The sequence below is a fragment of the Mirounga leonina genome, unplaced genomic scaffold (assembly GCF_011800145.1).
Source record: "Mirounga leonina isolate KUSES-001 unplaced genomic scaffold, KU_Mleo_1.0 Mir_154, whole genome shotgun sequence".
Classification (NCBI taxonomy): domain Eukaryota; kingdom Metazoa; phylum Chordata; class Mammalia; order Carnivora; family Phocidae; genus Mirounga; species Mirounga leonina.
This window is the reverse complement of record NW_023270389.1, coordinates 54540776-54566413: the sequence shown is the minus strand read 5'-3', so window position 1 is coordinate 54566413 and position 25638 is coordinate 54540776. Positions and strand designations below refer to the sequence as shown.

General features: G+C 37.4%; 1 protein-coding gene across 16 annotated transcripts in view; it reads left to right on the top strand.

Annotated features, from left to right (window-relative positions):
* Positions 1-25638, top strand: part of PRRC2C (proline rich coiled-coil 2C) — a 90529-nt gene that overhangs the window by 17059 nt on the left and 47832 nt on the right. For 6 of the 16 annotated variants that reach the window (XM_035010813.1, XM_035010822.1, XM_035010821.1 and 3 more), the window contains exons 1-12: positions 390-940; positions 1394-1555; positions 2564-2741; positions 4607-4716; positions 5855-5980; positions 8268-8491; positions 12441-12523; positions 13147-13280; positions 13357-13444; positions 14717-14861; positions 16834-16887; positions 21118-21739. In XM_035010813.1, coding sequence (XP_034866704.1) covers positions 1444-1555; positions 2564-2741; positions 4607-4716; positions 5855-5980; positions 8268-8491; positions 12441-12523; positions 13147-13280; positions 13357-13444; positions 14717-14861; positions 16834-16887; positions 21118-21739 — 1876 coding nt within the window. In that variant the 5' untranslated portion in view covers positions 390-940; positions 1394-1443. Of the gene's footprint in view, positions 1-389; positions 941-1393; positions 1556-2563; positions 2742-4606; positions 4717-5854; positions 5981-8267; positions 8492-12440; positions 12524-13146; positions 13281-13356; positions 13445-14716; positions 14862-16833; positions 16888-21117; positions 21740-25638 lie in introns of those variants that run through there. The other 10 variants (XM_035010824.1, XM_035010818.1, XM_035010820.1 and 7 more) reach the window with 8 other exon arrangements.

Here is a 25638-nt window from a genome sequence, read left to right as displayed (position 1 = left end):
TTCTTTAATGTTCTGTGGTTTTTAATATACTAATCTTACACATTTTTTGTCAGATGTATTCCTAAAGATTTCATATTTTTAATTGCTAGTATAAGTTGTATTTTAAACTAAAAGTGCTCACACTAACTGGCAAAACCTTATAGTGGAATTGGCCTTTCTGATTTCTCTAGTCTTATTGTTTATGGCTACAAATTCTTTGTTTTTAAGAATGCATATTCTTTTATAGCAATTCGGTTAGGTATGTTAAGGGATAGTTTGTCCTTGTCTTTTTTTTTTTTTTTTAAGATTTTATTTATTCACAAGAGCACAAGTAGGCAGAGAGGCAGGCAGAGGGAGAGGGAGAAGCAGGCTCTCCACTGAGCAGGGAGCCTGACATGGGGCTTGATCCCAGGACCCTGGGATCATGACCCGAGCCGAAGGCAGCTGCTCAACTGACTGAGCCACCGAGGCGCCCCTGTCCTTTTCTTTTGATGGAATTATCATTTGACTCATTTATATTACAATTATGTGTATTTGATTTATATTTTTTCCTGGTGTAGTAGGTACTGTAAAACATAAAAACAGGAGTGGCTTATAAGCATATGAAAGCATATACTGCCTGAAAACAGAAGCATATAATTAATGGAAGAATGATGTTAATCATCCTATCATATTTGCATTCCATATGCAGAAACTGATTGATGCCTGTCATCTCAAGCCTATTAAATTGAATAGTATTTGTTAAATAGACAGCCTCCATAGATTTACTGTATTTGACCCATTCATTTCAGTATGGGTTAAAATTCCTTTTTTTTTTTTTAAGTAGACTCCACAGGCAATGTGGGGCTTGAACACACAATTTTGAGCAGATCAGGAGTAGCATGCTGTACTGACTGAGCCAGCCAGGCGCCTCTGGATTAAAATTCTTATTCTCTACGATACAGTTAAGCAGTTACAAACCGTAAGTAACTAATATGTTCACTGAATGCAGGGCAGTTTAGTTTGATTCATTTTGTTGTGTGTTGGTTCTTCAAATTTGACAGTATTAAACAAGTATGACATTATTATCTATACAAGTTATTGAAGATGGATTTCATTCCTCACTGTTTTTATTTTTCAGAATTTTTGGGGACATTTGAATTTACTGAGAGGTTTTTTGTTTTTTTTTTTTTTTAAGATTTTATTTATTTGAGAGAGAGAGCACGAGCAGGGGGGACGGGTAAAGGGAGAGGGAGAGGCAGACTCTCTACTGAGCAGGGATCCTGACGTGGAACTCAGTCCCAGGACCCTGGGATCATGACCTGAGCCAAAGGCAGACACTTAACCAAAAGAGTCATGCAGGCACCCCTACTGAGAGTTTCTTTAAAGTAAGCTAAAATTTTCCTCATTTTTCTTTCTTATGTGTGTCTTAAAGGTTTGAAGGGGTGTGACAGGAGGTTTTGGACTCGATGAGTTTCCACCGAAATGTCGGAGAAGTCAGGCCAGAGCACAAAAGCAAAGGATGGGAAAAAGTATGCAACACTCAGTTTATTTAATACTTACAAGGGTAAATCTTTAGAAACTCAGAAAACCACAGGTGAGTAAAATCAAGTGGCATATTTTTATGATTTTCATGGTTTTGTTTTGCTATGATTGGTACTCTGGAGCTATTGCTGTTAGGAGCTAGGATAAACCCATTATTTATGCAACCCTATGTACATTGGGCTTTTTATGTGTGTACTCATTTTTCGGGGGATGAATTAAATGTCTTACAGTAGAAAGCTTATAATTTTTTTAAAAGGATTTTATTTATTTGAGAGAGAGAGAGCTAGCAGGAGCATGAGCAGGGAGGGGCAGAGGAGAGGGAGGAGCAGGCTCCCTGCTGAGCACAGAGCCCGTGGGGCTCCATCTGGGGACTCCAGGATCGTGACCCGAGATGAAGGCATGGAGGCAGATGCTTAACCAACTGAGCCACCCAGGAGCCCTAAAAATTTATAAATGTTTTGAAATAGGTCTCTTTTTTCCTGTTTGTTGTCAGCAGAAAGTAGAACTGTGTGGCTCCAAAGGGAGATTTGGTCAATGAGATTGGTAGGCATAGGAATATACAGTGGTGGGTACTTACTACTGCTTCTAGTTATGGAAGAGAGTCCTGGGATGTTTTGTTTTGTTTTTTGATACCTTGGGCCCAGTATTTATAGTGAGAGGTGAAACCTGGACCATGTATGGTATATTAGCAGTGTTCATTATGAATGTAAAGTTAGCACATTTATTCTCTAATATACTAAATTTTGAGTTTAAAATAGATTTCTTGAAAAGATTACAAAACCACTTATCGCCTGGGTTTCCTTTCATAGTATATAGGGTATATAGTATATAGGGTTGTTAGAATGTTTAAATCATCTTTTCAATGGCATGATAGTTTAATATAATTTCTGTATTGGATTATTGTTGCAGGTGTGTGGCTTAGTTTAAAAATTCTTATTTTAAGATAAAAGAAATAATAGTTCAAGATTCCATTAACACCTGTTGTCTTTCTATATTGTTTTAAGAATAAATTGAGCAATAAAATAGATATTCAAAGAAAGTTGATGTTATTGATCTTTAGTTGCAGCTCGACATGGATTACAGAGTCTTGGAAAAGTTGGTATTTCACGGCGTATGCCTCCACCTGCTAACCTCCCGAGTCTCAAAGCAGAAAACAAAGGCAATGACCCTAATGTGAACATTGTACCTAAAGATGGCACAGGATGGGCATCCAAACAAGAGCAGCATGAAGAAGAAAAGTGAGTCAAAGTCAACTAAAAAATGAAACTATTTCTTTGTAGGGAAATTCTTTTTTTTTAAGATTTTATTTTTAAAAATTTTTTTTTTTTTTAAGATTTATTTATTCATTTGAGAGAGCGAGAATGAGAGAGAGTACATGAGAGGGGGGAGGGTCAGAGGGAGAAGCAGGCTCCCTGCCGAGCAGGGAGCCCGATGCGGGACTCGATCCCGGGACTCCAGGATCATGACCTGAGCCGAAGGCAGTCGCTTAACCAACTGAGCCACCCAGACGCCCTTAAGATTTTATTTTTAAGTAATCTCCACACCCAGCGTGGGGCTCAAACCCACAACCTCGAGATCAAGAGTTGCATGCTGCCGTGACTGAGCCAGCCAGGCACCCTGTAGGGAACTTCTGTTTGAGTTTGTTCTGTGTGCTAGACGTTGAACTCTGTATGTTAGGTATCTCAAGCCATTTGAAGTCATTTACATAGTCACCTTTTGATGAATTTTTTGTGTGTGTGTGAGTAGGTTTAGTGGCAGTATTTCCATGTGTCAAGGTAGAACAGATGACAGAATTGCTAATCACAACTTTTCGTATGTACTGTGTCAGACTCCCTCAAACCCCCACCATATCAGGCATTCACTTTCTAATATAATTAAGAGTTGATTCTATTAAATAATTTCCATGATGCTAAGAATTTCTGTCTGCCTGGTTCACTGAAACTATACCTGATGCACATTTTAAGTGCTCAAGTAATACTATTTAAATGAATAAAGAATTAGCAAGCAGGCTACAATAGAATTAATAATGTCCGTTTTAATCATTCAGCATATATTTAGCATTCAGTATTTCAGGGATTATGCTAAGCTCTTAATTTCTTGAATGACCAAGTGAAGTAGTGGTAATTTAGAAAAATAATACAAGTAATTGGGTACTTGATGCTTTTTGCCTGTATCTGTTAACAGATTTCTGTACTCCTATTTGGGGAGCTTTATATAGTAAATTTGACTTTACTTGGATAAAACTTGTTAAAGACATTGTTCTCTGTTTCTCAGTTGTTGTAGAATTACTACAAAAGTAGCAAGCCAGTTACAAGGTCTGAGTGTATCAGAAATATATTGCCTCTCTTAAGTCTCTTAACTACTACTTTTTCATTTTCAAGCATTAACTCATTACAAAGATTGACTAAAACTGTAGATTCTTTTAAAACACCTTTTACTCGGGCACCTGGGTGGCTCAGTCATTTAAGTGTCCAACTCTTGACTTTGGCTCAAATCATGATCTCAGGGTTGTGAGATCAAGCCCTGCATTGGGCTCTGCACTGGGCGTGGAGCCTGCTTAGGATTCTCTCTCTGCCCCTCCCCCCCAACCCCACCCCTCCAAAAAAACAAAACACCTTTTACTCATGGGGAGGTATCAGGCAAGTTGCTGTTACCTCTTTGAGTAACAGTAATAAGTACAGTGGTGAACCTGTTGACTGCCAGATGGAGAGTTTGCTTAGCCTTAGCCCTGGCTAAGTCCACCAGTCCAGACAGTATGTATGCCTATAATGTTATTTCTAATTATATATAAATGTTTACTTCTTTAAAATAGATTTTGGTAGCTATACTCAATAATGAGTTTTTCTTTTTTTCTTTTTTACAAAATGAAAAACGAGTAAAGCTATCTTCTCCTTGGGTTATTAAAAGGAAGAAATGAAAGGGGATGAAAATAGCTATACTTTATTTAAAGGAATGTTGCAGAGGAAAAGCATTTGTGGGAGATGCATCTATGAGTAAATATGGAGCCAAAACAGTTATACACAAATTTACCTTAACTACAATATTCATTTTTATTTTTTTGAACATACAATATCTGAAATAATGGATTCATATTTTTTTTAAGAACACCAGAAGTTCCACCAGCACAGCCAAAACCTGGGGTTGCAGCTCCCCCAGAAGTAGCACCTGCTCCCAAATCTTGGGCCAGTAACAAGCAAGGTGGGCAAGGAGATGGTAAGTGGACATAGGCTGGGGAAACTGGCTAGGTTTGATAGTTACTGAACAGCCATGCAGGAGATAAGGGGTGGATTTTGACAGGGGCAGAGAACGTTGTCAAGGATATACTCAGGTTCTAAAAAAGGGTCTTTCTTTCAACTGTTGGGGTAGTTAAGTTTCAGTGCCAAGACCCATGTATGAGCCAATGATAGAGATTTAAAAAGGAGTCTTTAAGATACTCTCCCACATTGTTTTTATCTTCACCCTACATGACCAGAAAAAACTTTGTACGTTCTGCTTTTTGGGGCATAAAAGTACCCAGATACTGTGTAAATAGCTAGAAGCTATATATTCATCACCATCTGTGTTCCCTAACCTCTTCTATTTCAAACATGTGCTACTCAGGATTTCCATGGTAGAGAAGAGCTGGACAGTAGCCGTAAAGCATGGTAGCTGTAATACTCTCCCCCCCCCCCCCAGGAATGATGGACTCCCCAGCAAAATTTAAATTTTCCACTTGCAAAACAGGAAAGATCTATAAAACATTGTATAGAAAATCTAGGCCCTATCTACACCCTCAAGTTAATAAAATCAGATCTTTTAATTTATAGAGGTATATAAATAAATAGGCAAGTAGGTAGGTAGATGGGTGAATGGGTGACTAGTGAGGTGCAATCAGTATCTCAGTGATAAATTTAGTGAAGGCATTTTAGCATCATTGTGATACTTGCAGTGTTGATTCATGTATTGTTTCAATAATATTATTTGATTCTTAGAGTTATTAGCAAAGAAGTTTGACTTTTTGAAAAATGTAAGGAGTTATTGTAAAAGAAAAACAGGAGTAAAATTCTCCTCATTTTCCTTATCATCTTTAATGAGTCCTGAACAGTGTCTGGCAGATTCCTTTCTTAGATTTTTATCTCCGCATGGCTGTTCATTAACTTTCCAAGGGATTCTAATTCTAAATAAATGTTAAAGTTTTATGGATATGAACAGTGGAATAAATATATATATATAAACTATATAGTATATATAATTATATATATATATATATGGAATAATTTATCAGAGAAAAGCAGAGTCCTCTATCGTGGGAGGGTTTTTTCATTATCTTCAGTATAAAAATTACATTTAATGTTTTAAAAAAAATCTGTAGGAATCCAGGTGAATAGTCATTTTCAGCAAGAATTTCCCAGCCTGCAGGCAGCTGGGGATCAGGAAAAAAAAGAAAAAGAAACGAGTGATGACAATTATGGACCTGGACCCAGTTTACGCCCACCAAGTAAGAATACTTTTTATTTCATAGAAATAGTGAATGAAATTATATTTGTATTTTATTTTGTAATATAACCTGCCCAATATTATTGTATGTGTGACTTACCTCCTTTGAAAAGACAGAGTAACTGCTGTCATTCCGGTGTGGTTTTCACATGCACAGCATTGGTATAACTTAAGAACATGTTGGAAATGTACATCTTGGGCCTCACACCCAACCCACTAAATTAGAAATCTGCATTTTAACAAGATGCCTGGGTGAGTTCTTTGCACATTAATATTGGTCATTTTTACAGTAGTAAAAATTTTGAACCAACCCCTCTAATATGCAAATATTTATTTGTAAATCATATCCATTTATCTGCTACTCTATTAACATTCAGTGATCCTGTGCTTTCTGAACTCACACCAAAGAACCAAATAAATTTGGATAGTAAGAAATACTTGTATTATGGACATAAAGGAAAAGCTAAAAATAGAAATATAAAATCCTTGAGATTAAGTGTCTTATTTATTAATTATATTAGTTTCCTATTGTCATTACCAAATATCTGAAAGGATCCTGTATACATGGGAGATTTCTCTTTTCGGTGATGGTTACAAATCTGTATTTCTGATAACCTAATACATTTCATACTTCTTATGGCTCATTTCTTGTCTGGTCTGGGCAAATCATCTTTTGTTATTTTTATTTTTAATTGTTACGTAGTTGATGTATTTATATTAGAAATAGATTGTCAGCTGTATTTTCTTTATTTTTTTAAGTTTTTTTTATTTTTAATTTTAAGTAATTTCTACACTCAACATGGGGCTTGAACTTAAAACCCTGAGATCAGGAGTTCCATGCTGTACCCACTGAACCAGCCAGGCACCCCTCTATTATTTTCTTGTTCAGTTGATTTTCACCAGTTATCTGTTCCTGCATAACAAATTTGGCAGCTTAAAACAACAGCTGAACTAGACTTAATGATTTCACACAGTATCCAAGGGTCAGGAATCTTTGAGCTGCTTAGCTAGGAGTTGTGGCACAGGAACTCTCTCAGCAACCTTGCAGTATGTCATCTAATGCTGACTTGACGGGGCTACTGTTCCAAGCTCACTCGTGGTAGCTCTTTTATGTGTGGGCTGCTCACAAGATTGCTTCCCCAGATAAAGAGTGACAGGACTACTCCCACTCAGGATGGAAGCTCAGTCTTTTATAACTTAACCCCATAGGAGACACAGCATCACTGCTGCTTTATTCTGTAGGTGACACAAACCAATCCTGGTACAGGGTGTGAATACCAGGAGATAGATACCCATTTTGGGTCATCTTAGAGGCTACCTTCCAAAGAGATATCCTTGTAAAATCATTTACCTATTTTACTGAGTGTAGTTTTACCAGATAATATAGTCACTAAATTTGCCCCCTTGGGCACATGTAACTAGCCATAATAGCCTGAAAACAGATGAGGGCATTACTGTCACCACAGGACTCCCAACCCTCTTCCCTCAGGACATCTCCAGGTATAACAGTGACTGTAATCTCTATATCAAATAATGGTAAAGCTCAATAGAAAAGTTCTTTCTTTTTTTTAAGATTTTATTTTTTGTTTATTTGACACAGAGAGACAACAAAAGAGGGAACACAAGCAGGGGGAGTGGGAGAGGGAGAAGCAGGCTTCCCGCGGAGCAGGGAGCCCGACACAGGGCTCAGTCCCAGGACCCTGGGATCACGACCTGAGCCAAAAGCAGACGCTTAATGATTGAGCCACCCCTCGATAGAGTTCTAATACTTTCTTCCCCAACCCCAGTCTTTGCTTTTGGTGGTACCCTCTGTGGTACATCTCTGCTTTGGAAGCCACTGTTCTTGATAGCCTAAACACTTTGAAAGCAGTAGGACATAGATTAGATTTTCACTACTCCTTCACTGTGTTTTGTTACTCTATTGATTTTTGAAATGTGCCTAGTTTGATTTCACTGTATTCCATTTTCAGCTTTTTTCTTATGCCCCTCCCCCTTTTTAATTTCAATTCTGAATTCTGTGGTGCTGTTTCTTTGGGGTTTTTTTGTTTTTTTTTTAAAGATTTTATTTATTTATTTATTTATTTGAGAGAGAGAGAGAGAAACAGCATGAGAGGGGAGAGGGTCAGAGGGAGAAGCAGGCTCCCCGCTGAGCCGGGAGCCCGATGTGGGACTCGATCCCAGGACTCCGGGACCATGACCTGAGCCGAAGGCAGTTGCTTAACCAACTGAGCCACCCAGGCGCCCTGTTTCTTTGTTTTAATTGAATTTCTTATCTCTCTCCATACCAGATGTTGCTTGTTGGAGAGATGGTGGTAAGTCTGCTGGATCACCTTTGACATCTGACCAAGATGAAAAGCTCTCTGGCCAGGATGAAAGCACAGCTGGAACATCAGAACAAAATGATATCCTCAAAGTGGTGGAAAAGAGGATAGCTTGTGGTCCTCCACAGGCTAAACTGAATGGACAGCAGCCAGCTCTTGCTTCCCAGTACAGAGCTATGATGCCTCCTTATGTAAGTATTGTTAAAGAGGCAAGTTGTTAAATAAGAGGTTTTTGCTCTGGGTTCCATGGAGAGAATTAGAATGGGGAAAAGTTTAGGTCTTTATTTGCATTAACATCTAACTAAAAATTAGCATTTTCCTTGATTATGGATGCAGGAAATCACAGAAGTATCAGGAGTACCCTAGTTTTTATCATTAATAGGGATCATATTTATTTTCATTTCCTATCATATTGTGGATATGGCAAAATATACTCAGTAATACTTCAAAGTAGTTATTAGACCCATGGGTAGCCCCACTTGTTATTTAATGAAAGCACATACATCACCATATCATAAATTTGTTTTTTAAATATTGTGTTAACAAAATTTTAGCATAATTGTTTTCTTTTGTAGTACTCTGTTTTAGATTATGGATTTTAAGTGATTTTTTTTTTTTTTAAAGATTTTATTTATTTATTTGACAGAGAGAGACACAGTGAGAGAGGGAACACAAGCAGGGGGAGTGGGAGAGGGAGAAGCAGGCTTCCCGCAGAGCAGGGAGCCCGATGCGGGGCTCGATCCCAGGACCCTGTGATCATGACCTGAGCCGAAGGCAGACGCTTAACAACTGAGCCACCCAGGCGCCCCTAGATTATGGATTTAAAACATTTCTATGAGAAGAGATTTCATAGGATTGACCAGACTGCCAAGGGGGGTTGTTCATGGCACAAAAAAAGTTAATATGTGCTTTAGCTCTAAAGTTTTTATTGGTAAACATACCTTTTACATTCTTTTCAATTTCTCATTATGGAATATTTTGAACATATGCAAAAGCAGAAAAATAGTACAGTGAACCACCCCCCCCCTTCTTCCATATCTACCACCCATCTTCAGTAGTTATCAACTTGGGGTCAGTCTTGGTTCAGCTATTTCCCACCACCTCCAATTACTGAAGCAACATCCTAGATACATCATTTCATCCATATATATTTTAGGTTGTATTTTAAAACATAAAACTAGGAGAAAAATCCACCATGGCATTATCATACCTAAAAGGAAAGTTTTGGTTTTTTATCTAAAAAAACACTTTTTTTTTAAAGATTTATTTATTTATGGGTTGGACAGAGAGAGGAGGAGGGGGTCTTAAGCAGACTCTGCCCTGAGTGCAGAGCCTGACATGGGCTCGATCTCATGACCCTGAGATCACAACCTGAGCGAAACCAAGAGTCAGACGTGCAACGGACTGTGCCACCCAGGCGCCCCTAAAAAGAGTTTTTAAAAACATCAAGTCAGTATCCTGATTTCTCTGGTTATCTCATGATTAGGATCCAGATAACATCTATTCTTTGAGATTGATATTTTTTTAGGAATCCTGTTGCCTTTGGTTACTTCTTTCCCTCCATCTCTCTCGCTCTCTCTTTTTTGGGGGGGGGGGGAGCTTGTTATTTATTTGTTATCCTGTGGAGTATTTCATAGTCTGGAGTTTGCTGATTCTATTTTTGTAGTTTTATTTAATATATATTTGTGACCCATATATTTATATAAATTAATAGGTAAATTTGGTGCCCTCAAACGTTTGTTTGCTCTCAGCCTCCTGTGAAATGATATGGTAAACTACATGTGCCCAAGTAAATAAATTAACATTTTTCAGGAGACCATTAATCTCAGAGTAAGGGTCTGGTTCTTATATATATATATATATATATATTTTTTTTTTTTTTTTTTTTTTAAGATTTTATTTATTTATTTGACAGACACAGCGAGAGAGGGAACACAAGCAGGGGGAGTAGGAGAGGGAGAAGCAGGCTTCCCGCCAAGCAGGGAGCCCGATGTGGGGCTTGATCCCAGAACCCTGGGATCATGACCTGAGCCGAAGGTAGACGCTTACCGACTGAGCCACCCAGGCGCCCCTCTTATATTTGTTTTTATTATGACTTAATTCCTAAGTATTCAGGCTCTAAATATCCATATTTTTTCATATTTTCTATTTCTTTGTATCATTTAATTATTCTAGGGGAGAGGAGGGAAATAAATGATTAAAAAATATATATATTTTGGGGGGCGCCTGGGTGGCTCAGTTGGTTAAGCGACTGCCTTCGGCTCAGGTCATGATCCTGGAGTTCCGGGATTGAGTCCCGCATCGGGCTCCCTGCTCAGCGGGGAGTCTGCTTCTCCCTCTGACCCTCCTCCCTCTCATGCTCTCTGTCTCTCATTCTCTCTCTCTCAAATAAATAAATAAAATCTTTTAAAAATATATATATATATATTTTTTTAATTTGGGAGCATGATAAAAATCAGTCTTATATGCTAACCTGTAAATTATTTACACCAAACTACTTGTCTCCTAATAGTTTCCAAATTGTTCTTCCAAAGACCCCTGAATTTTCAGGCCTGGAGGTTGGGATGGTAGAAGGGAAAGTTTTAAAAGGGGAGACCAAGCAGGCTTTTTCCCAGTTTCATCAATCATTTTATAGTTCCACTAACTAACAAAAACAGAAATGTTTTTAAAACCATCAGTATATATTGAGAATTTAAAGATTGTTTCTACAATTATTTTTGTGGCAAATTCCTAAATTTTAAGCATTTAATATATCAAATTAATCTCTATGCCTGACTAATCAGCAGAAGAGGGATCTAATGAAACTTTACCCATGAACATTTGCCTCCAACTGTGTTTTTGCTAACTTTCAGTACAGGATGATGAAACCAAAAATTCTCAGCATTCGCCAGGCTAAAACCTTCTCCATCTGAACTTCAGCTACTGCTTAACTTAAAATTAACTTGCTCTGACCCTACTTAGAAATGCATCTTTAGATGGAATGATCATATAAACATAGCCTTTCTTCAAGTACAGAGTAATTTCTTTACCTAACAGGTTTGTTGTTGTTGTTGTTGTTTTTAAAGAAAAGTTGATCTATTTCAGGATATAAATTAAGTGTTTAAGGTAATACAGTCTTTCTTTCTTGGCCTGCCTTCCTTCCTTTCTCACTCACTCCCACCCTCTCTCCTTTCTTTTTTCTCCCTCTTTCCTTCTTTTTCTTTCTTTTCTTTTCTTTTTTCCTTCTTGTATTTTGACCTGGTTATAAGCAAATAGCTATAAGCACATCTTTTGACATCTGTTCCCTTCTCTCGGCGGCGTTGTCTTCATACCCTATCTTTAACTTCTCCTAAACTTCACTTCTCAAATCCGAGTTCCCATAGAGAGCAACATCCTTGTACCTCAGTTTATGATAATGATCTGTATATTAGCTTGAATCAGAATCCACCTATTTCCAACCCCTGGGAAATCTCCCATGCCCACTATCTTCCTCACTCCCCTGGATTATGGACCATACTTTTATCTAAACTGAATTTCTTGGGGCACCTGGGTGGTTCAGTCGTTAGGCGTCTGCCTTCGGCTCAGGTCATGATCCCAGGGTCCTGGGATTGAGCCCTGCATCTGGCTCCCTGCTCAGCGGGAAGCCTGCTTCTCCCACTCCCCGTTTGTGTTCCCTGTCTTGCTTTCTCACTCTCTGTCAAATAAATAAACTAAAATCTTTAAAATAAACTGAATTTCTTTTTACCAACAAATCTGCCTTCAATTAATCTGCATTATGATGAAGTGTCACATTATTTCCTTTCAGGTATTTGAACTTAGGGCTTTGCAGGTCTCTGGGGTGCATGCATGTTGTCTTTTTAGGTTTTTCATGTTGGTACATAATCATGTGGTTTTGTTAAGGGGATAGCAGAAGTTCTTCCTAGGATGTGTCCTAGTTGTTATCCGTATTTGTAAAGTCTTGCTAGACGCATTAGTCTTAACAGATGGCTTGTTATTGAGGGTGAATGATGATTTATACCAGCTGATACAACTAATTATTCATAGAATGGTTTATTATAATCTTTCTTTCTATAAATTACCTCAGGTTTAGTTAGGGTGATCTTTTATATATATATATATAACTTGGTTGCAAAATTTATCAATTTTGTTTTCTTCATTCAGATGTTTCAGCAGTATCCGAGGATGGCTTATCCTCCTCTTCATGGTCCCATGAGGTTTCCACCTTCTTTATCTGAAACAAACAAGTAAGACTATTAAATGATAAAAGTTGCCAAGGCACGAAGGCACATATGCTCATTAAGATTTTCTGGAGGTTGAATGGATTGTAATGATTGATTCATTATTTTGACCTCAAAGTACAGTTGCCATGAACAAATAATTGACTTTGATAAGATAGAACAATACTTTATTCTTCTAAAACTTTAAATTGATGTAAGATTCTGAAAATTGAAAATCATGGCATTACAGTTGTTTATCCCTTCTTCCTTCCATGATGTTAATGATTAATGACTCCCCATTTTCTTTTCTTTTTTTTTGCTTAATGTGAGACTCGAGCATTCTCCTCAATGATTTTTCTTAACATTCTTCATTTTGATATTAGTATTAGTCTTAGCCATATTATTCTTTAACATACTTATTTTATTTTAAATTTTTGGCAATTAAACCCATTTTCTGATACTAAATACTTGTAACAGAATTATATATTGTCCTGAACTTATGTATTAACATTAGAATTTCTTCATACATGTCAGGTGCAAAATATTTTGTACATCATTGAAATGAACTAAATTCCAATCTTTTAATATTTATGTAATTTCGAATCATTAAAACTTTGTATCTTTTCCCCTCATAACCTCTTGTTCATTAGAAGCCTTCGAGGAAGGGGTCCACCTCCTTCATGGGCCTCTGAGCCTGAACGCCCCTCCATCCTTAGTGCTTCAGAACTAAAGGAGCTTGATAAATTTGATAACCTAGATGCTGAAGCTGATGAAGGTTGGGCAGGTAAGAGGCAAAATTAATTGTTTTTAGTTTTTAGATGTTTTTAAACAGTCAGTCTGAATTTTCCTTAATTTACTAGGTGCTCAGATGGAAGTAGATTATACAGAACAGCTGAATTTCAGTGATGATGATGAGCAAGGAAGTAGTAGTCCTAAAGAAAACAGCAGGTAAGCTATTGGAACAACTTCCACGAGTAATACTATGAATTCATTGATATAACATTATCCATTTATGCAGAGAGATTTCATTAATAGTCATTTGTTCCTTTTTTTATAGAATTTCTACATTCTACTCCCAAGAACTTACTGAGTGGGAAGTTGATTAATAAGGCAAATTTTAAAGTACAGCTAGTCAAGGAATTAAAGTTTGATGCTTCTAAAGAAAATACATATTTTAAAAAAGATGTTTAGATCCTGGCCATCTAATTGGTGATATTTTTTTTTTAAAGATCTTCTTTATCGGAGAGAGACACAGCGAGAGAGGGAACACAAGCAGGGGGAGCGGGAGAGGGAGAAGCAGGCTTCCCGCTGAGCAGGGAGCCCGATGCAGGGCTCAATTCCAGGACCCTGGGATCATGACCTGTGCTGAAGGCAGACACTTAATGACTGAGCCACCCAGGTGCCCCTAATTGGTGATATTTTGAAAGACAGTATCAGGGACTTGTTACTTGCTTGAACTGATTAATATTTACAAAATTGGAGAAAAATTACTTGAATTACTATAGCTGCTTTTTTAAACTTCAGCAAGCAGCATTAAAGTTTGAAAAATGGGAGCTTTTCATCTCTAATACAGGGACATCAGAGTCAGGAATATATGGGTTATATACCATAAAAATTGGGCTCTTAAAATACAAGGAGCTTACATGCACATGCAATTAGTTGCTAGAAGTTTTGGTAGAATTGGTAGAGTTTTCTAGCCATGGCATTGTAGTTTACTGCTGTTTCGTGATCAGTTATGAGATGCCTGGCACTTGTGATTTTAAAAAATACTATAGTTTGACTTCTGTTTTTTCATTAAGTCAGAATAAATTAGAATACAGGTATTAATTATAATATTACTGGTTGCATTTAGATGAGACTTTTTGGGTGGGGGTCAATCAAAATGGTTGGGATATATTCCTTTGTGAAGTTGTATGTCAAGTGTGAGTGTCCATATTTGACAACTACTCTACTGCACTTTATACCTTGTGATGGTAACTTAGCCAAACCTAGGTCCTAACACATTATAGACATATGGCATATATTTACTGAATGAATGAATGAATGAATGAATGAATGAATGAAAGCACCACTAGGTCACAAGACCATCTCATTCCTTGATATATTCCCACTCCGCCCACTAAAACCATATAGAAATAATCTTTATAGACAAAATGCTTTTACTTATGGTGTAGTCTGTCCACTTTACTTTCTTATTTCACCTGGATTTTGATTGCTTAGTGAGGATCAAGGTTCAAAAGCTTCTGAAAACACTGAAAACCGAAAAGAAGCAGATGAAGCTTGCAACACGAAGTCAACTTCTCAGATACCTGCCCAGCCATCAGTATCAAAAGGTCCCTATGGGAAGGGACCTCCATTTAATCAGGTTTGTTGGACTTAAGGAGATCACTGTCATTACCTGTACTTTGGTTGAATTAATCTTGTAATCATAAAATTGAAAGAAGAATTAGGAAAAGGAAACTGTATCTTTTGTCTTGAATAGTTGTACATCTAAACCATAATTTTATTGCATTATTAACAGGAGCTGTCGATACAGTAGCTAAAATTAATAAGTAGAAACTAAAGTTTCACCTTTTTTTTTTTTTTTTTTTTTTTTTTGAGAGAGAATGAGAGACAGAGAGCACGAGAGGGAAGAGGGTCAGAGGGAGAAGCAGACCCCCCGCTGAGCATTCACCTTTTTTCTGCTTGTAACTGTTTGGTCCTATTAAAGTGGAGGTTTAAACTTTTTCCAAACATTGCTAAGTGCTTTATGGTTTACTGAGTTCTTTGTAAATTCTAGTCAGTATTCATATGTGAATTAGTACGCTGAGTAGGGAAATCATACATAAGGAGTAGAGAAATCTATTAAGTGTGAGTCATTTTGAAGAACATTGTTAAAGGAAATAATGTAGGTAAACAGATACACTTGATCCTACTTCCAAGAAACTGCATTGCAAGCTGGGAATTAAAAAGGGCTGTCATCCAGAGAGTCCACTTGACTCATAGTGTACTCAGCATGTATTTGTTGAATTCATACAAAACAGATGGAGGAACTGGTTCCTTCAAGGAGATAAAAGGTAGGTAGCTAACAGTCTCTGTAAAATGAAAAGACATCAAATATCATTTGTGAGACAGTGTGATAAATGGTGTGACAGTGCGCACATAATGAGTTCTTAGAGCATTCTCTGGAAAAGGTTTTGCAAAAGACTTGGTACTTGAAGTGGGAATTAGCCAGTAAACAAGGGAAGAGAGAAATTTCAAGCAGTGGGAACATGTTCAGAGTAGAGAAGCACAAGAAAGCATGGCACATTCTAGAGGTCTCCAGTAGTTTGATATAGGAGAGGAGTTAAGAGAGCTGCATAACAACCAGTTGTTAAATGTATGATATACAAGGAAGTTTGAATTTTACTCTTACGGCATTGGTTAGTCATTGGAGAATAAATTTGTGAACTCTGAAAAAGGATTTTTCAAGTTTTTTTATTTTTATTTTATTTATTTATTTTTTAAAGATTTTTATTTGACAGAGATAGCGAGAGCAGGAACACAAGCAGGGGGAGTGGGAGAGGGAGAAGCAGGCTTCCTGCCGAGCAGGGAGCCCAGTGTGGGACTCGATCCCAGGACCCTGGGTTCATGACCTGAGCTGAAGGCAGATGCTTAACGACTGAGCCACCCAGGTGCCCAAGTTTGTTTGTTTGTTTTTTTTAATAAAATTCATGTTTCATGTGACTTAAATTTACTGGCTTAACATGGGGAGTGATAATCCTTTCCCATGAAAGAATAGAGGAATATCATATACCATATCTTAATGTCTTGATTTTTGTGTGTGTGTGTGTGTGTGACATTGTATTAGCAAGTGAATAGTGTTGTTAAGTGTAGCAAGTATGTATTGTATTTGATTCCAATAAGTTTTAGATGTTTCATTTCTTTAGGTAAATGTCATACATTTAGTTTGCCATTAGGAAAAAATGCAGAAAAAGAATAGGGCTTATGCAAATAAAATTTCAAAATTAAAGGCGTACTTCTCCACTGCCAAATTACCTGTGGTAGAATTTCAGAATTTATACACTAAAATTCTACTTTTTGCAAAGTCCATTTGAGATTCTAATCTTATTAAAATGGCAGAGTGATTTTATAGAATATAATGTTATGTAGTGAGCTTTTATTAAAAAAGAGGAAAGGATGAAGATGGTTTACTGTTTGCAATCTTGTAGTGCCACTTTATTAAAAAAGAGAAAAGGATGAAGATGGTTTACTGTTTGCAATCTTGTAGTGCCACTGAAAAAAATTTATGTTCAGAAATATTTCCAGTAGATATCTTTTATCTGGTTATTTTGTAATAGTCCTTATCTTTATTATAGGAACGTGGACCATCTTCACACCTGCCACCACCTCCAAAATTGCTTGCACAGCAGGTAAATCTTAAATGCTTCTTTGTGGTCTGTATGTATTACTTGATTTTATTTCTTTAATGGAAAGATTTCTATATGTTTCTTATAACTTTTATGAAACAACTAGGGATATTACCTTGTTAGTTCTTTGCATATCTTTCTCTTTTTTCTGCTCCTCTTCATTCTCAGTTGATAGGCATGCTCCTAATTTCACTAAGAAAATGAGAAGCAACTGTTTTTCCCATTTCAGTGCCCTTATTCTGACTTCTTCCTATCCTTGCTGCTAAGGGCAACCCTTCTTACTGTTCCCTTGCTCCCATCTTCTATCACTTATCGGTAATATTATCTCCCATCTTAAACTTTTTTAAAAATCAACCCTTCTTTAACTCTCACTACCCTCCATCCCCCTATAGTTTCCACCCTATTTCTCTGTTCTCCTTCATGGCAAAATTGTTTTAGTGAGCTATTTGCACTTACTGTCTTCACTTTCTCTCTCATTAACCCTTTATGTTACACAAACATCACCACTATGCCTTTGAAACTATTATTATGAAGATCAGTAATGGTTTCCATCTTGCCAAATTCAGTTCTATTGTCTTCATTTTACTTAATTTCAGTAGCAGTTGACATAGCTAATCTTTCCATCCTTCCTAAAAGACTTATTTTTTTTACTTTTAAGACATCACACTTATTGTGTTCTCTTTCTTCAATTTGTGTTTTTTGTGGGCCTTTATGGGGGGGGGGGAGCGCGCGCGCACACACACACACACAGGAAGGGGGAGGGGCAGAGAGAGAGGGAACAAGAGAATCCCGAGCAGACTCCCCACTGAATGTGGAGCCCAACACGGGACTTGATCCCACAACCCTGAGATCATGACCTGAGCCGAAATCAAGAGTCAGACACTTAACTGACTAAGCCACCCAGGTGCCCCTGGGTGTTGGAGGGTTAAGGGTTGTGTTCTTATTCCTTTTTCTGACTGTATCCTGTTCCTGGAAGATCTCATAAATGTGCTTATGGTACTTAAATATATATTATCTTTAGCCCTTAAAGTTCTACCCTAGCTTCAAAAGTCATGTATTTAGTGATCATAAGCATCTCCACTTGGATTTCTGATAGATATGTCCAAACCATAACAATATCCCCCCCCATATACATGTGACACACGTGGCCCTGCTGCTTCCCTTGTCTTCCCGTCTTATGTAATGGCATTATCATTTACCCATTTGCTCAGGGTAAAACCTAGAAGTCACTCATAACTCTTCCCTCTTTTTTATCATACATCCACCCTAATCTCTCGGCAAATTATGTCACCCCTACCTTCGGAATATATTCCTATACCGAGTAATTGCCTACCACCCGTTATATTTCACTTCAACTATCACAGTAGGTTCCTAATAGGTCTTATTTCCCACTCTTCCTCCGCTTACCTGCCACCTCCATCCTAAATTCTCCTATAGTAGATCAGTCTTGTCCTATTCAGGTCCTTCCAGTGGTCTTTAAGGTCTCTGTCTACTCTCCTCATTTTATCTAGTTTTCTCTTTGTTCTTGCCACACAAGCTTTATTGCCACAAATAAAACATTTTATTTGCTGTTTCCTCTAACTAGAGGAATATTTTCCAGAGATCCTTCTTCTAATCGAATTCTTTGCTCAGGTGTTACCACTTTAGAGGCCTTCCCTAATCGCCCTACTGTGACGGGCATACACACCACAACCATCACCACCATCTCCACCAGTCGTTTTCCTTTTAACTACTGAATGGTCTTTATGGTATTTTTATATACATACAGGCTAAAACTAAACATGTGGAAGAAAGTGGAGGAAAAAATCTTTAAACTTGGGTCAACAAAGATGGTCTTGGATAATTCACAAAAGGCATGAATTAGAAAAAAAAATCTGTCAGTTGGAGTTTTAAAAACATCTCTGAGGCAATGAAAAAATATGTACACAAAAAATACTACTAATCTGACCAGAACATGTACCAGAATATATATATATATATTTTTTTTAAGAAAGAATTTATTTATTTTTAAAGATTTTATTTATTTATTTGTCAGAGAGAGAGAGAGCACAAGCAGGGGGAGCAGCAGGCTGAGGGAGAAGCAAGACTCCCTGCTGAGCAAGGAGCCCCATGCGGGGCTCGATCCCAGGACCCTGGTATCATCACCTGGGCCGAAGGCAGACACTTAACTGACCCACCCAGGCGTCCCTGGAATACATTTTTTAAAAGAAGTACAAACAGGGGTGCTTGGGTGGCTTAGTCGGTTAAGCGTCTGCCTTCGGCTCAGGTTGTGATCCCCAAAGTCCTGGGATTGAGTCTCGCCTTGGGCCTGCTCTGCCTTTCTCTTTGTTCTCATGAATGAATAAATAAAATCTTAGAGAAAAAAAAAGGAACAAACAAAAGACCCTTATAACTAATAATAAGACAAATAGTCCAACAAAATGATTTGAACATTCACTTCACAGAATGAGATATATAAATGGCCAGTAAGCACAAGAAAAGATGTTCAGTATCTTAAACACCAGGGAAATGCAAGTTCAAACCACAGTGAGATTTTGTTACACATCCAAAATTTAAAGGGCTGGTGACACCAAATATGGTGGGGGTATAAAGCAGCTAGCACCCTCATAAATTACTGGTGGGGCTGTAAAACCTTGTAACCACTTTGGAAAACAGTTTGGCAGTGTCTTAATAAAGTGAAAAATACACTTACCACATGACTCGGCAGTTCCACTCCTAAGTATTTATCCAAGAGAAATGAAAACACATGCATTTACACAAAGACTTAGGCATGAATGTCCGTAACTGTTTATTCATGGTTAAAAAACTAGCAGCAGTCCACATGTCCATCCACAAGTGAAACGATGTGCCTATGATGGAATACTACTGTGCAGCAATAGAATGGAACAAATGACGGATGGCCACCTCCAAACTATTATCCTGAGCACAAGAAGCCAGATACAAAAGAAAATATAACTTGATGTATCCATATATATGAAACTAGGAAAGGTAAAACTACTCTCTATTGCCAGAAGCAGACCAGTGGTGGTTAGGGGTGCTGGCAGTTAAAGTGGTTTGCCAAGACAGCACCATTAGTAAATGGTAGAGTCTGGATCATATATATGTACTTTTTATATTTAGTCCGGTGTTTTCATCATACCATTATTTTCTCATTTGTAAGGATTCTGACTGGTTTTATGGCTTTTTTTTTTTTTTAAGATTTTATTTATTTATTTGACAGAGAGAGAGAGAGAGACAGCGAGAGGGAATACAAGCAGGGGGAGTGGGAGAGGGAGAAGCAGGCTTCCCGCCGAGCAGAGAGCCCGATGTGGGACTCGATCCCAGGACCCTGGGATCATGACCTGAGCCGAAGGCAGACGCTTAACGACTGAGCCACCCAGGCGCCCTGGTTATATGGCTTTTGAGATTTCTTCACCCTACTAGCTATTAAAATCAGTATTTTTTAAAAGTTCTTTTTAGTTCCTTAACATTTCAGCCCTTCAGGTGCTCTCTTTATTCTGCTTGTTTTGCATAGTTGCTGGCAGTGATTGTAGTTGTTTTAGAACATATCAATTAAAAAGTAGGTCATTAAAACTCAGTCTCTCAAGTGATATCCCACATTCCACTGTGGGTTCTAAGCATGCATTTCTGGATCTTCCAGTTCACAGCTCGAGAACTCTGTCTATACAGGCTGATTTCTAGGAATTTCTCCTCCTTGGAAGTGTCGGCAGTAGTAGTGTCTCCAACTTCTTCACTTAGCAGCTCTGGCTGGCTGTTTTTTCCCTGTAACTGCACCTTTGTCTTCTCAGGGCTCACATGACACTGTTCTGCATCTTTATGGACTTTTCTCCTTCTTTAGGCATTCCATCTCTGAGAGTTGCAGCTCCAAAAAGCACTCACATTCTAAATTTCCTTCATGTCTAAATTTAGATTTTGAAATTCATGTTGTGACAGCTTCTAATTTCATTCAACAAATTTCTGTATGTGTGGTAATGTCTGCCACAATAAATAGGTACATGGCCTAGATTAATTGTTCTGGTCTTAGTTTGGGGAATTATCTAAATTTAGTATTTTCCCCATGTTGGTACTTGTTTGTATTTTAATATGTATCAGAAACATTTATGACATTTTATCAGAAACATTTGTGACATTTTGTGGAGTTTTTCCTTCCCTCTTCATGTCTATGATTTGGCTAAGAACAAGTGTGGAAATAGATTTGTCATATTCACCTGATAATTTATCATAATGTTTCAGCATCCTCCTCCAGACCGGCAGGCAGTACCTGGAAGACCAGGCCCTTTCCCCCCGAAGCAGCAAGTACCAGATGAAGATGAAATATGGAAGCAAAGAAGAAGACAGCAGTCAGAACTTTCTGCAGCAGTGGAACGCGCTCGGAAACGGCGTGAAGAGGAAGAGCGAAGAATGGAAGAACAAAGGAAGGCAGCATGTGCAGAGAAACTGAAACGATTGGATGAAAAGCTTGGCATTGTGGACAAACAACCCTCTCCAGAGGAGGTTAGAGAAAGGGAGCGAGAAAAAGAACGGGAGCGTGAGAAAGAACTTGAAAGAGAACAAGAACGGGAGCGAGAGAAGGAGAGGGAAAAAGAAAGGGAGAGGCAACAGGAGAAGGAGAAAGAACTGGAGAGAGAGCAGGAAAAACAGAGAGAACTGGAAAAGGAAAGAAAGCAAGAAAAAGAGAAAGAACTAGAACGACAGCAGGAAAAGGAAAAAGAACTGCAAAAGATAAAGGAACAGGAAAAGGAATGTGAGTTGGAGAAGAAAGAAAGGGAAAAAGTGGAGGAAAAAATTGAACACAAAGAACCTACTTTAGAGCCTATGGTAGAAAAACCAGAAAGTGAAACCAACTGTAATAAAGGTATGAGAGTCTTGTTTGTTCTTATTTAAGAGGCTTCATAGTACTTCTGGTGTGGATGTTTGTGTATTTTTAATATATGTATGTATGTAATCCAGATAAAAATGATTGAGGTGGTTTGTTTGTTTGTTTTTAAAGATTGATTTTATTTATTTAGAGAGAGAGCGCGTGGGTGCGCACATTTGTTAGCAGGGGGAGGGGCAGAGGGCGAGAGAATCTCAAGCAGAGCCCAACTCGGTGCTGGATCCCAGGACCCTGAGATCGTGACCTGAGCCAAACTCAGGAGTCAGATGCTTAACCAGCTGAGCTACCCAGGCATTCCAATTGAGTTTTTTTTTTAAATAGAAGCTGAATTTTATTGGATACTTTAATACGCTTTTTTCTGTAATTTTTTTATTACGGTGAAATATAGGTAACATAAAATTTAGCATCTTAACCATTTTTAGTATACAGTTTAATGGTATTAAATACATTTATAATGTTGTGCAATTACCACCACCATCCATCTCCAGAACTCTTTCCATCTTGTAAAACTGAAACTCGACCTATTAAACAATAGTTCCCTATTCTCCCCTCTCCTCAGCCCCTGGCAACCACTGTTCTAATTCTGTCTCTGATTTTGACTGTTCTCAGTGCCTCATACAGTATTTGTCTTTTTGTGACTGGCTTATTTCACTTAGTATATTATCTTCCAAGATTCTTCCATATTGTAGCATATTGCAGAATTTTCTTCCTTTTTAAGGCTAATAATCTATATCTAAAACCACATTTTGCTTATCTTTATCTGTTCATGGGCACTTGGATTGATTCCATATTTTACCTATTTTGAATAATGCTGCTGTGAATGTGAGTGTACAAATATTCATTTCTTTTGATTGCATACTCAGAAATGGAATTGCTGCATCATATGGTAATTCTATTTTTGATTTTTTTGAGGAACCACCATACTGTTTTTCACAGCAGCTGTACCATTTTACATTCCCATGAACAATGCACAAGGGTTCTAATTTCTCCACATCCTCACCAACATCTGTTATTTTCTGAGGGTTTTTTTGATAGTAGGCTTCCTAATAAGTGTGAGGTGGTAGCTCACTGTAGTTTTGATGTGCACTTTGCCAGTGATTAATGATGTTGAGTATTATCTTTTCATGTGTTTATTGGCCATTTGTGAATCTTTGGAGAAACGCCCAAGACCTTTGTCCGTTTTTTAATCAGATTGTTGTTGAGTTTTAGGAGTTGGCTGTACATTCTAGATGTTAATCCCTTACCAGATATATGATCTGCCTCTCTTTAGATAGGTTGCCTTTTCACTCAGGATATTCTTTTCATGCACAAAACTTTAAAATTTTCATGAAATCCATCTATTTTTTGTTGCTTCTGCCTTTGGTGTCATGGCCAAATCTAATATAATGAAGCTTTTGTTCTGTTTTCTTTTAAGAGTTTTATAGGTTTATGTCTTACATTTACATCTTTGACCTATTTTGAGTTAAGTTTTGTACATTGTGTTAGGTAAGGGTCCAGCTTCATTCTTTTGCATGTGGATATTCAGTTTTCCCAATATCATTGTTGGAAAGACTGTTCTTTCCCCCATTGAATGATCTTAGCAGCCTCTTCTGAAATCATTCAGCCATGTATGTGATGGTTTATTTTGGGGTCTTGATTCTATTCCATTGCCCTGTCTGACTTTATGTTAGTGTCTTACTGTTTTTATTACTGCAGCTTTGTTGTATGCTTTTAAATCCGGATATGTGAGTCCTCCATCTTTGTTACTTTTTTTCATGATGGTTTTGGCTATTCTGGGTCCCCCTGCGAGTACATGTGAATTTTAGGATGTGTATTTCTATTTCTGTAAATAACACCATTGAGATTTTGCTAGGGATTGCATAACTATAGGTTGCTTTTAGTAGTATTAATGTTATCAGTATTAAGTCTTGCAGTCAGTGAGCATGGGATGTGTTTCCATTTATTTATGTCTTCTTTAATTTATTTCAGCAATATTTTGTAGTTTTCATTGTAGAAAGCTTTCACCTCCTTGGTTAATTCTTAAGCATTTTAGGGGTACCTGGTTGGTTCAGTCGGGGGAGTGTGCAGCTCTTGATTTTATGAGTTCAAGTGACATGTTGGGTGTAGAGATTACTTAAATAAAAACCTAAAAAAAATTCTTAAGCATTTTGTTCTTTTTGATGCTGTTGTAAATGGAATTGTTTTCATAATTTCCTTTTCAGATCATTCATTATTAGTGTACTAGAGATGCAGGTAATGTGAGCCGATGATATGATCTTATGTGTAGAAAACCCTAAATCTCAAGGGACCCAGAATAGCTAAAACCATCTTGAAATAAAGTAACAAAGCTGGAGGACTCACACATCTGGATTTAAAAACTTACTAGAAAGTTTATGTTTGTAGGAATTTCTTCATTTCATCTTGCTTATCCTATTTGTTGGTATATAGTTATTCATAATACTCTCATAATCCTTTTTATTTCTGTAGAATTGGTAGTAATGTCCCAATTTCTATTCTGATTTTAGTACTGTGAGTCTTCTCTCTTTTTTCTTAGTTGACCTGCCTAGTTAAAGGTTTGTCAATTTTGTTGATCTTTTCAAAGAATCCCCTTTATTTATTTATTTATTTGACAGAGAGACACAGTGAGAGAGGGAACACAAGCAAGGGCAGAGGGAGAGGGAGAAGCAGGCTTCCCGCCGAGCACGGATCCCGATGCAGGGCTTGATCCCAGGACTCTGGGATCATGACCCAAGCCGAAGGCAGACTCCTAACAACTGAACCACCCAGGCGCCCTCAAAGAATCCCCTTTTAGCTGCATTAATTTTTTTCTATTTTTCTATTCTCTATTTTGTGGATATCTGTGTTGATCTTTATTACCTTTCTTCTGGTAACCTTGGGTTTACTTTGTTCTTATTCTTTTCCCTTACATTGTAACACACACACACAAAAATTTAGTTATAAATTTGCCCCCTTTGCACCACTTTTGCTGCATCCTATAAATTTTGGTATGTTATTATGTTTTTGTTTTCATTGTTCTCAAGTATTTTCTAATTTCCCTTGCCATTTATTCTTTGATACCCTAGTTGATTAAGAGTATTTAATTTCCATGGATTTGTGAATTTTTCTGTTTCACTTCTCTTTTTGATTTTTAACTTCATCCCACTGTGGTCAGAGAAAATACTTCATATGAGATTTATCATTTTAAATCAATTGACTGTTGATATTGTGACCTAACATACAGTCTGTCTTAGAAAATGTCCTACGTGCATATGAGATGAATGTGATGGCTATTGTTGGATGGAGTGTTCTGTAGGTCTGTTAGATCTAGTTGGTTTATTGTATTTAGTCCTTTGTTTCCTCACTTACCTTCTGTCTGGCTATTCTATCCATTATTCAGAGTAAGTGTCCAACTATAAATGTACAACAGTCTGTCCCTTCAACTCTCTCAGTATTTTGCTTTATATATTTTGATGGTCTGTTATTAGACACATATATTAAATATGTGTAAGTATTTATAATAGCTATATCTTGCTGCATTGAACCTTTTATTAGTATATAATGTCCTTTGTCTTGTAAAACTTTCAATTCAAAGCCAGTCTTGTCTGGTATTAGCATAGCCACCTTGCTCTCTCGGTTACTATTGCTATGGAATATCTGTGTTCATCTTTTCATTTTCAGTCTGTTTGTGTCTCTGGATCTTAAGTAAGTTTCTTAGAGGTAACATATAGTTGGATCATGTGTTTCCAGTTAAATCCATTTAAAGTAAGTATTGATTAGAAGGGACTTATTTCTCACATTTTGGTATTTGGGTTTTATATGCTTTATATCCGTTTTTGCCCCTCATTTCCTGCATTACTGTCTTTTGTGTTTAGTTGATTTTTTTGGTATTGGAACATTTA